Consider the following 12050-nt stretch of genomic DNA (forward strand, 5'->3'; position numbering starts at 1 on the left):
TGCAGAGATAATCCTCTTTCTTAGGCATTTGGAATAGGACTGATATGCTTCAGAGTGAGTGAATGTGTGTGCGTGTGCAGGTGTACGTGTGTGTGTGTGTGTGTGTGTAATTAGGGGCTGGGATGACATGCTCACCAGGAGGAGAGGTGAACATTCTTTACTCCTCATCCTGTGGGCCAGCCCTCTGCAAGGTACCAGTGGCCCCAAGTTTAGGGGAAGAGTCAAGGCAGAAAACATTCAGGTAATAGAGTCCCTCAGCTCTCTAGCCTGGTGCTTTAGCTGGTCCCGTGACATCACTCCATTCATTCTCCCTGTCCCTGCCCTCCACTTATGGGGCAGGTAACCCTGTAGAAATGGAAATGGACAAGGAGACCATGTAGTGGTAGTTGGGCCATGAGGAAGAGGATGACCAAGGACTGAAGTCTGCAAAGAGGCCGTGGCCGGACATGGCCCAAATGTGGCTCAGGTTGGGTCAGGATTCTATCTGTCTGAGTGACCAGTTCCACTCTCGAGAGGGAGTCTCAGGGGAGATAGTCGTCCCAGCTGAAGGAAGGTTTTTTTGGTGAAGTCCTGTTAGACATTTCTGTTCTTCTTCAGCCCCGGGCTGTGCAAGTGGTTTGAAAAATAAAATTAATCAAAGAAAAGACAAAACATGGCTTCAGTGGGTCTCCCATCCTATCCTGTGTTTTGGGGCCTTCATCCCTGGGTTGCTTTCTTCTTCTTCTTCCTCTTCCTCTTCTTCACCATACAGCACACCATAAAATAGATATTTATTGTCTATATTATATATATTCATATATATATATATATATATATATATATATATATACTTTTTTTAAAAAGACGTCTCAGAGTTAGCAGTGCACTGGATAGCAGAAGGTCACTTCTAGGGGGTAGGGGTGGGGCATGGCCAGCCCGGGTGTGAGGAGAGGATCTCAGGCCTCACTGCAGCATTCATAGATGTTATCCTCCATGAGTGCAATGACCTGCTCAAACTTGTGCTGCAGCTGTGTCCGGCGTGTGGTTGCATTAGCCTCTAGCGCAGCCATAATCTGGGAAGAGAGGACGAGGGAGACTGTTAATGGGACCTCTTAGGGAATGGTTCAACCCTTGGGCACAAGTAGGTAGAATCTGCGGGCGTCCCCCTATGTAGTGAAATTGGGGATGGGTGGGAAAGGTCCCTCTGCCCCCTCAAATATCTCCTCTCCCCAAGTTCCCACAATGCCTGAAATTCCACCATTAGCAGCTTCTCCCCTTGAGTCAAGCACTGCTTTCCCCCTGAGGTTTCCTATTAAAATGCAAAATTCTCTGGAAAGGGGAGAAAGTTTATGACTGGACTGAACTTGACATTGAGTGTAAATTCATTTATTGGTTGCTTTTTTTTTTAATATAGCTAGTAAGTGTCTGAGGCCATATTTGAACTCATGTCCAGGGCCAGTCTCTATCTACTGTACCATGTAGCTACTCCTATAGGATGCTTTTGAAGAGGCAACACAGCGGTCCTAGATGTCTGGAAGGGAAAGGAAGGACATGAAAAAACAGAAGAAAGTGAGGGGTTGAAGAGACGCACTGCCTCTTTCTTGATCTTTCTTGGAACTGGCCCTCTCTCTATGATAAAGCAGTTTCTGAGAAAATCTAGAGGGTCAGAGGAGAAGAAGCAGATTTCCCTTGTTCTAGAGACCTGAAGCACCTCCAGGTGGACGGTGCTGCTTACCTGAGGACGGTATCTCTTGGCATATTTATAAATCTCAGCCATGGCGACCTTAGTGTTGAATTCATTCCGATATTTCTAATGAGAAAGAGAGAGAACATGGTAATGGGGGTGAAGGATGGTTAACTATAGAGAAGGGGAAGTAAATGGCACCTGTCCTTTAGCTGTGAAATGGACCCTCTAACTGGGAAGAACATGGCTGTTGTGGCTCTGGCTTACCTCAGCCACGTGTAAGTGATGGACAGACTGGCTGCCCAGAGGATCCAAATTTGAATCCTTCCTCTGCCCATTGTGAAAGGATAAAAAGTGGATAGAAAGGTTTTTTTTTTTTTAAGGTAGTGGGTGAAACACAGTGGACCTCTTTCTTTTCCTGTCTCCCCTACTCCCAAACACTTCACACTGTGACAAAGGAGCTTGGCTTGGGCCTCCCATGGGATCAATCCTAGGATGAAAATGAGGAAGAGCACCCCGGAATTAGCTTAGCCTTCTCCCATCCCATCCAAGTTATCAGATGAAACTATTTCAGTTTCCATCCCTGGACAATGTTGATCAGGAAGACCTCCTCCTGGGCATTCTACTTTGGGCCACCCATGTGGTCCCTCCTCCTTGATGCCCAAGACAAGACCCCCTCAGGCTTCTTCCTTACCCGAGATTCCTCAGCGAGGTGGGCATTCATTTCCTGCTCGCTGAGAGGAGTCATGTCATGAATCTGTTTGTAGTATCTCTGCACAATTTTCCTGTACTCAGGAATCTCCTTGGCATATAGAAGCTTATTTGTTGGTGAATCCTGAGAGAGAAGGAGGGGGATTAGATGCTGTATTGGGTGTTTGGAAGACGAACTCGAACAGGGGCCCAGCTTTTTTGTGTGTTCTGGACCCCTCTGGCAGTCTGCTGGAGCCTAGAGGCTCCTCAGAATCAGGTTTTTAAATGCACACAATTAAGGATGTGGAATTGCAAAGGAAACCAGTTTTATTGAAATACAGTTATTTATATATTTATATGTATGTGTATATATGTATATGTATACACATACATATATACATATGTGCACACACATATATACATATATATACCAAGTTTACAATCTATTTATCTATATCTGTTTTAAAAACCAAGTTTACAGACCCCAGAATCAGATCCCTTGGATTAGATGACTGCTTCTAGCTCTGACATTTTATGATTCTGTATCTGTAAGGATATAAAACCAATCAGTGGAACATTTTCTATCTCCCTCACTTTTCAAAGAAGGAAACTGAGGCTCAGAGAGGTATACTCTATGCACAATGACTTAGTTGGCCAGCTGGCAGGTCTGGGATGAGAACTCAGGTTTCCTGATTCCCCATCCAGTGCTCTTTCTACCATACCACATTGTCTCCCTTCACAGTACTGAGCAGCATGTATTCACCAAGAAATGCCATGGGAGAAACATCTTAATCAGTCTGGCATTATACAGTGAGAAGTATGGTATGGAGAAAAGGGAATGGGATTTGAGGTCAGAAGACCTGGGTTCAAACCCTTACTCTGTCATGCTATGTGACTTTGGGCAAATCATATGAGCTCTCTGGGCTTCAGTTTCCCTATCTGTAAAATGAGAGGGTTGGCCCGGATGACCTCTAAGACCCCTTTCAGCTCCAAGCCTATGAGCCTTCCACCTAAACCTTAGCCATCTATACACCCAAACTTTGACATCATCCTTTTTAATGATTATGTATTATTACAGCTTTATCTGTGTTTGTGTTTTATCCTTCTGCTTGACTGTGAGCCAGTTCTCCTTAAATTTCATCTCTTTTCAATTCAACAATCCTATTATGTTCTAGGCACTTAACCATCTTTGGGTCATTATGCTCCTCACTAATTGGACTGAGGGATTAGACAATGATCCACTTCTTAGCTGGGTATACAGGTGTGTAGGACAGCTTGCCCCTACACTAAATGGCCTGAAGTCGGGGTACTTTTTGTAAGAGAAATTCTCTCGTTTCCGTCTGCTGTTGTCAGATACATCTATATCTATATTTATATGTAGATAGATAGATATATACATACACATTATAGATATATCTATAGATACATAGATATCTATATATCTTTATAGATATCTAAGTGTGTGTATATATGTGTGTATATATATATATATATATATGTATTTGAAGCTAATGCTGTTTTATTTGACACAAAATTGATTTGGGATTGTTCCTGCTCTTATCTAGAATACAATCCAAGGGCTTTGTGACCCATCTGCCACTAGGGGAGGGGGTATTTTTCACTTACTTTTGTACTTAGAGCTGTATTCTGGATGGCTGGGATCATGGGGAGTCTAACCGCCCAGACCATACCATACTTTACATATAACTATATACTTTTTTTTGTTGTTCAGTTGTTTCAGTCATGTCCAACTTTTCATGACCCCATTTGGGGTTTTCTTGGCAGAGACACTGGAGTGGTTTGCCATTTCCTTCTCCAGCTCATTTTACAGATGAGGAAACTGAGGCAAAAAGGGTGAAATGACCACACAGCTATTAAGTGTCTGAGCCCAGATTTGAACTCAGGAAGATGAGTCTTCTTAATTCTATGTCTATTGTGTCACCTAGCTGCCCATATCTACATCTATATCATATCTATATCTATATGTAAACAAACACACATACATATATATATACACATATATACACATTATGTGTATATGTATGAAATAAATTAATAAATATTTATTAAGGACCTACACTGTGATAAGCACTAGGGATATAAAAAGAGGCAAAAGACAGTTCCTACCCTAAAGAAATTCACAATCCAATGATGAATGTATACATCATATATGTATGCATATAGGTGTATAATAACAATAGTAGTAGTAGCAGCTAATATTTATATTGTGCTTACTGTGTGCTAAGCACTTATAATTATTATCTATTTGGTCTTCACAACAACCCTGGGAGGTAAGTGCTATTATTATCCCCATTTTACAGATGAGGAAATCGAGGCAAACAACTGTTAAGTGATTTGCCCAGGATCACACAATTAGTAAGTGATTGAGGCTGAATTTGAACTCAGGTCTTCCTAATTTCAGGCCCAGTGCTCTCTCTCCTGCCCCACCAGCTGCCCATACTCCATTATAGACTCCATATCCAAAGTGATGCAGAAAAAAACAACTGTGCAAACCTCATTTACTCTGCCCTCTCTACTATGTACATCCTGCCTGTCCAGGTTCAGGATGCTAACAACCACAGAGAATGGAGAAATTCCAGTCAATGGAGAAGTCGCCAGGATTTTGTAGACTATACTAAAGCACTGGGTTTTATTTGAAGGCTTATTTTCCCATTGCCTTCCAGGTTCAGTCTGATGACTCAGCCCCAGTAGAAGGCAGTGTGCAGTGAGGAAAGGTTTCTCTCTTGCAGATCACCAAACAAAGGGAAAACTAGCCGCTGCCTGAGAAGGAAGGGCTCAGGAAATTGTGATCAGAAGAATCCAGGAAGAAGCGATACAGACAACAGAGTAAAAAGCACCCCTCCCAAACTGGCCATGTCCTGCCCACCCTCCCCAAAGAACTCATTTTACCCCGGCTACAGGACTCCCCCAATCAAGGGGTCAGGGTGAATTTCCAAGGTCTTACATCAATTCAGGAAACAGTTGGTGGGGTTCTGCTGGGCAGCAGCTGAAGCAAATCACACCCCTAAAAATCACAAAGTGTCTTTTTCATTCATTCACCAAGCATTCCTAAAGCATCTACTGTGTGTCAAGCCCTAAGATAGGTGCTGAGGATTCAAAGAGAAGAATAAAATAGTCCCTGCCCTCAAGAAGCTTCCATTCTATTCGGGGTGTGTGGAACATGGATATAAGGAGAGGGAAGGGAACAAGCATTTATTAAGCACCTACTATGTGCCCTGCACTGGGCTAAGTACTTTACAAATATTATTAAGCAAACACAGAACAGATACAAAGTTAATACAAAGTGATGTGATGGGGGCTGACAACTAGGGCAATCAGGAAAGGCTTCCCATAAGAGGAGGCATTTGAAGCTCGGAGTCGAAGAGGAGGAGGAGGTAAGCAGGGAAAGCTGTCCAGGCATTGGGGACAATTTGGGCAAAGGAAAGGCTGGGGATGAAATGCTGGGCAGGGGAAACAGACCCTTAGTAGCTGTATAACAGAGAGGTAGAATAATAACAACAACCAACATGTATATGGACCTACTGGCAACTACCTGTGTCACCATGACTAAGCTTGTCCCTTTCTTACATTGGACTTCCATATTGTGCCCTATATAATGACAGAGGCTAGAGTATCTTGGGGCTGGGAGGGCTACCTAGGTGGCTCAGTGGATAGAGTGCCAGGCCTGGAGTCAGGAAGACTCATCTTCCTGAGTTCAAATCTGGCCTCAGACACTTACTAGCTGTGTGACCCTGGGCAAGTCACTTAACCCTGTTTGATTCAGTTTTCTCATCCTTTAAAAAGAGCTGGAGAAGTAAATGGCAAAGCACTCCGGTATCTTTGCCAAGAAAATCCCAAATTGGGTTCTGCAGAGTCAGAAATGACTGAAACAACAGAACAAGAAGAAAAATGGACCCCTTCTCAGAATCAGGTCTTTAAATTTACAAAATAAGATACAGAGGACTACAAAGGAAACTAAGTTTATTGAAATATAGTTGTAAGTATATGTATAAATGTGTGTATATATGTATATATATAAATTAAAGTATGTATATATGTATATGTGCGTATGGGTATGTGTATATACATACATACATACATACATATGTATATATTTCAAAGTTCATAGACTCCAGGTTAAAAACCCTCATGAAGGCACACTGTTCTGGTGGAAGCTTGTTGTAACTGGATGAGAAATTAGGACACATGGGTTTCTGTCCTGGCCCCCCTGGCTTTATGACTTAGAGAAATCCGTTTCTTTTTTGTCTTCATTTTCTCTCTCTAAAATAAAGTAGGTGGATGAGATGACCACCATTTCTATGACAGTGTCATTTTGGACTTCCAGGCTTAAGGGGGTAAGTGGAAGCGTATCAAACAAAGCAGTGCTACAACCCCTCCCCCCAAAAGCCAATCCATCCATCAGTTAATAAGCATTTATTGAGTACCCACTATGGATCAGGCACTGTGATAGGCGCTGGGCATGTAAGACAAGAAGGAAATACCCCCTGCTCTCAGGACACTTAGATCCTGTTGATTGAAAGTCCAGGCATGATTGGGGTAGAGAAGTTTTGTCATTGCTGATGCCTAAAGGGGATGTGGGGATCTAAGCTGCCGTCGGCAAAGGGATTATTTTATTCTGATGGGTGAAAAAGAGAGTTTCCTCTCTGGCTCAATCTCACTTCCCTTTATCCCATGAGACTGGACTGCTGGAAGCCTTTCCATCTGCTGCCTGACCCTAGCTAACCTCTAACCCTGTCTATTGCCTGATAAGGGAAAACAAAGATGTTGGATATCGGGTCAGAAATGTGAAAAAGATATATAAACAACTGGTCCCTTCCCCATCCTCCTAGCCCTCTAATTAGGGAAATCCAGCCATTTGGTCTCTGTGGAGGACTTTTCTGAAGCTTTCAATTTCAATGGATTATACAGTAATGGGGAAGAGAAAATGTCTTGCTGTGAATTCTTACACTTGTGAGGGGGTCTGGTAAGGTCTGGAGCCTGATAGGATAGAAGGACAATCTAGGCACAGTATAGTGAAAAGAGAAGTGAATTTGTAATTAGAAGACCAACGGAATCCAATATACCTAGTATTTATTGTGTCTGCAATTTGTTGTCCTAAGTGGTGGGGACAAAAAAAAGGCAATCCTTACCTTCAAAAAGCTTAATGTTTTACTGGACCTGTATTTGAATGCTGGCTCTAAGTACTATTTGGGTGACCTTGGGTGAGTCACTGAACTCCTTTAAGGCTTTGCAAAAGCCTTTGCAGAATGACGGGCTTGGACTAGATCAAGGGTCCTTTCTCTGGGATCTGTGAACTTGGTTTTTTTTTTATATTTTGATAACTGTATATAAATATAATTGATTTCCTTTGTAATCTCATGCATTTTATTTTGTGCATTTGAAAACCTTCTGAGAAAAATTGTGTAGGCGTCAAGATAAATCAATAAGGATTTATTGTGCCTACTATGTGCTAGGCACTGTGCATTAAATGCTGGGGATGCAATGAAAGGCAAAAGCATTCTCTGCTCTCACAGAGCTCGATATTGAATGGGAGAAACAACGTGCAAACAACTATAAATAAAAAATAAAATATACAGGATAAACTGGAGATGATGTCATGATGTCAGATGGAAGGTGTAGGTCTCCTAAGTGAATTGGGAAAGACTTCTTCAAGAAGGTGGGATTTTAGCTGAGGCCTGAAGGAAGCTAGGAAGTAGAAATGAGGAGGGAGAGGAATCCAGGCACAGGGGACATCCAGGAAAAATGTCAATGTGTTGAGATTATTTGCAGAGCGTTAAAAGCTTAGAAAGGGAGGGGGTATGGAGGGTTTTAAAAGCCAAACAGTGGACTCTACAGTTGATCCTGGAGTGGATAGGGAACCCCTGGAGTATATTGAATGGGGGCTGACACGATCAGACTTGCACTCTTGGGGAGTCAGTATGACAGCTGAGCAGAGGATGGATTGGAATAGGGAAAAAACTTGTGGGAGTAACCAACCAGTGGGCTATTGCATTTGTCCAGGTGTGAGGTGTTGAGGGCTTGCACCAAGGTGGTGGTGGTATTAAGGGAGAGAAGGGGGAACATAAGAGAGATGTCATGAAGACAGAATCAACAGGACTTGGCAATATGGCTTCAGGGAGGTGACAGAGTGAGGTCAAGCGTATAAAATGGGGATAATAATAGCATCAGCCTCTCAGGGTTGTTGTGAGGATACAATAAGATAATATTTGTAAGACACTTTGCAAACCTTGAAGTAATATATAAATGCTAGTTATAATAATAATAATTATTATTATTGTTACCTAGGCAATGAGAATGAGATCAAGGAAGACACTTTGGTGGCAAGCCTGGGTAACTAGAAGGATGGTGGTCTTCTTGACAGTAATAAAGAAGTTAGGAAGAAGGAAGGGCTTGGGGGGAAAGAGAATGAATTCAAGTTCTGGACATGTTGATGCCTATGGGACAGCCAGTTAGAGATGTTCAACAGGCATCTCACACTGAATACCAAAATAAGCTCAAAATGAGTATATGATTTAGAGATAATGAGTGATATCATCAGCAAATTAGAGGAGCATGGAAAAAAGTTACCGGTCAGATCTATGGATGAGAGAAGAATTCACAATCAAACAAGGGATAGAGAGAATCATGGGAGATAAAATGGATAACTTTGATTACAAGAAGTTAAAAAGTTTTTATACAAACAAAACCAATGCAGCCAAAAAGACTAGAGATCAGGAGAGGGGTTAGGGTTGCATGAAGAGATCTAAGAGTCATCTGCAGAGAGACGATAATTTAATCCATAGAAGCTGATGAGATCATCAAGTGAAACAGTGCAGAGGCAGAAGAGAAGAGGCCCAGAACAGAACCTTTGGGGGCACTTACAATTTAGTAGGTACAACCTGGATGAAGATCCAGCAGAAAGAAACAGAGACAAGCAGAAGGAGAAATAGGAGAGAACAGTTTTGCAAAAACCTTGAGAGAGGAGAGTATTGAAGAGAAGAGAGTGAGCTATAGGATAAAAGGCTTCAGAGATGTCAAGAAGAATGAGGATTGAGGAAAGGTCATTGACTTTGGCCTTTAAGAGATCATTGGTGATTTTGGACAAAACAGATGCAATTGAATGATGACATTGGAAGCCAGGGTGTACGGAGTTAAGAAGAGAGTGAGAGGAAGGGAAGTGGAAACACTTCAGCTACAAAGGAGAAAAAGAAGTGATGAAGAATGCTAGCTAGTGGGGACAGATCGATCAAGGGAAGGCTTTTTGAGTATGAGCGAAACAGGGATGCATTTGGAGGCATCAGGGAAACAAGCCAGTGGTCAGAGAGAGATCAAAGATTAGTGAAAGAATGGGGATGATGGAGCACACAATCTAACGGAGAAGGTGGGACAGAGCAGGTCATCTGTGCATGTAGAGGGGCTTGCCTTGGCAGGAAGAAGGGCTGTGCTTTCACGTGAGACAAGAGGGACTGGGGCATTTGAGTGGTGCGATATGAGGAGGGGGGAAGAGGAAGCTCTTGGTGAATGGCCTGAATTTTTTAATTGAAATGTGAGGCAAGTTTCTCAGCTAAAAGAGTAGGGGGATAGGGCTCCCAAAGGGACCATGTCACAGAAAAGCTTAAGAACCCATGCACTAGACATACCCACATAAATCGTCAGCATGTCTATATATTACCAACAAAACAGAGAGAGTAAGACAAATTCCATTTAAAATAACTGCAGACCATATAAAACACTTTGGAATCTAACTGCCAAGACATATACAGGAACTACATGAACACAATCACAAAACACTCTTCACGCAAATGAAGACAGATCTAAACAACTGAAGAAATATTCATTGCTCATGGCTAGGGCAAACCATTATAATAAAAATGACAACACTACCTAAGTGAAATTATTGATTCAGTGCCATACCCATCAAACTACCAAAGAATTATTTTAGAGAGCTAGAAAAAAATAACAAAATTCATCTGGAATAACAGAAGTTCAAGAGTATTAAGGGAATAAATGAGAAAAAAAATTAAGGAAGGTAGCCGAGCAGTATGTAATTTCAAACTATACTACAAAGTAGTAAATCATCAAAACAATGTGAATAAGAAATAGAGTGGTTGATCAATCAAATAGGTTAGGTACACAATATACAGAAATAAATTTGCTCAGTAACCTAGTATTTTATAAACTCAAAGATCCCAGCTACCGGGGCAAGAATTCACTATTCGACAAAAACTGCTGGGAAAGCAGTCTGGCAGAAATTAGGCACAGGCCAGCATCTCACACTGAATACCAAAATAAGCTCAAAATGAGTATATGATTTAGAGATAATGAGTGATATCATAAGCAAATTAGAGGAGCGTGGAAAAAAATTTACTGGTCAGATCTATGGATAAGAGAAGAATTCACAATCAAACAAGAGATAGAGAGAATCATGGGAGGTAAAATGGATAGCTTTGATTACAAGAAGTTAAAAAGTTTTTATACAAACAAAACTAATGCAGCCAAAATCAGAAGGAAAGTAGGAAACCTGGGGAAAATTTTATAGCAAAAGCCTCTGATACAGGCTTCCTTTCTCAAATACATACGGAACAGAGCCAAATTTATAAAAATAAGAGCCATTCTCCAACTGATCAATGGTCAAAGGATATGAACAGGCAGTTTTCAGAAGACGAAATCAAACCTATCTGTAGTCATATAAAAAAAATGTTCTAAAACCTTAATAATTAGAGAAATTAAGATTAGAACAACTCTGAGGTACCACCTCACACCCATCAGACTGGCTAACATGACAAAAAAGGAAAATGACAAGTACTAGAAGGGATGTGGAAAAATGGGTACATTAATGCATTGTTGGTGGAGTTGTCAATGGGTCTAACTATTTGGGAAGAATAGCTACCCTATGCCCGAAGGGCTATAAAACTGCGCATACCTTTTGACCTAGCAATACTGCTGCTAGGTCTGTACCCCAAAAAGATTAAAGAAAAGGAAAAGAACTCACATGTATGAAAATAGTTATAGCAGCTCTTTTTTTTTAAAGCTTTTTTTTTGTTGTTTTGGTGAGGCAATGTGGTTAATTGACTTGCCCAGGGTCACACAGATAGTAGGTATCAAATGCCTGAGGCCAGATTTGAACTCACGTCCTCCTGACTCTAGGGCTGTAGCAGCTCTTTTTCTGGTGGTAAATAATTGGAAATTGAGGGGATGCCCATCAATTGGGAAATGGCTATGGTATAGGATTGTGATGGAATACTATTGTGCTAGAAGAAATGACAAGGGGAATAGGCTCAGAAAGGCTTGAAAAGACTTATATGAGCTAATGCAAAGTGAAGTGAGAAGAACCAGGAGAATATTCTATACAGTAACAGCAATGTTGTAATGATGATCAACTGTGAAAGACTGAGATACTTTAATCAATACAATGACCCGTGATAATTTCAGAGGACTCATGATGAAAAGTGCTCTCCACCTCCAGAGATGAACTCTGTGTGCAGATTAAAGCATACATTTTTTCTTTCTTTATTTTTCTCGCATTTTTTCCTCACCATGAACTAATATGGAAAAATGTTTTGCATGACTTTGAATATGTATAATGGGTATTATATTTCTTGCCTTATCAATGAGTGGGAGAGGGGATGGATGGGGGGGAAAGAATTTGAAACTGAAATTAAAAATGAAAAAAAAAGAACTCCTGGACTAGATGGTC

At 41.3% G+C, this 12050-nt stretch overlaps 1 protein-coding gene across 1 annotated transcript in view; it reads right to left on the bottom strand.

Annotated features, from left to right (window-relative positions):
• Nucleotides 1-846: 846 nt before the first annotated feature.
• The window catches only part of PLXND1 (plexin D1), a 200568-nt gene continuing 189364 nt past the window's right edge, over nucleotides 847-12050 (bottom strand). The window contains exons 34-36 of the mRNA XM_027863909.1: nucleotides 2358-2498; nucleotides 1715-1789; nucleotides 847-1052 (exon numbers count right to left, since the gene is read on the bottom strand). Of these exons, the coding sequence (XP_027719710.1) occupies nucleotides 936-1052; nucleotides 1715-1789; nucleotides 2358-2498 (333 nt within the window). The 3' untranslated portion in view covers nucleotides 847-935. The remainder of the gene's footprint in view (nucleotides 1053-1714; nucleotides 1790-2357; nucleotides 2499-12050) is intronic.

This window comes from Vombatus ursinus, unplaced genomic scaffold, assembly GCF_900497805.2.
Source record: "Vombatus ursinus unplaced genomic scaffold, bare-nosed wombat genome assembly UNPS02014773.1, whole genome shotgun sequence".
NCBI lineage: Eukaryota > Metazoa > Chordata > Mammalia > Diprotodontia > Vombatidae > Vombatus > Vombatus ursinus.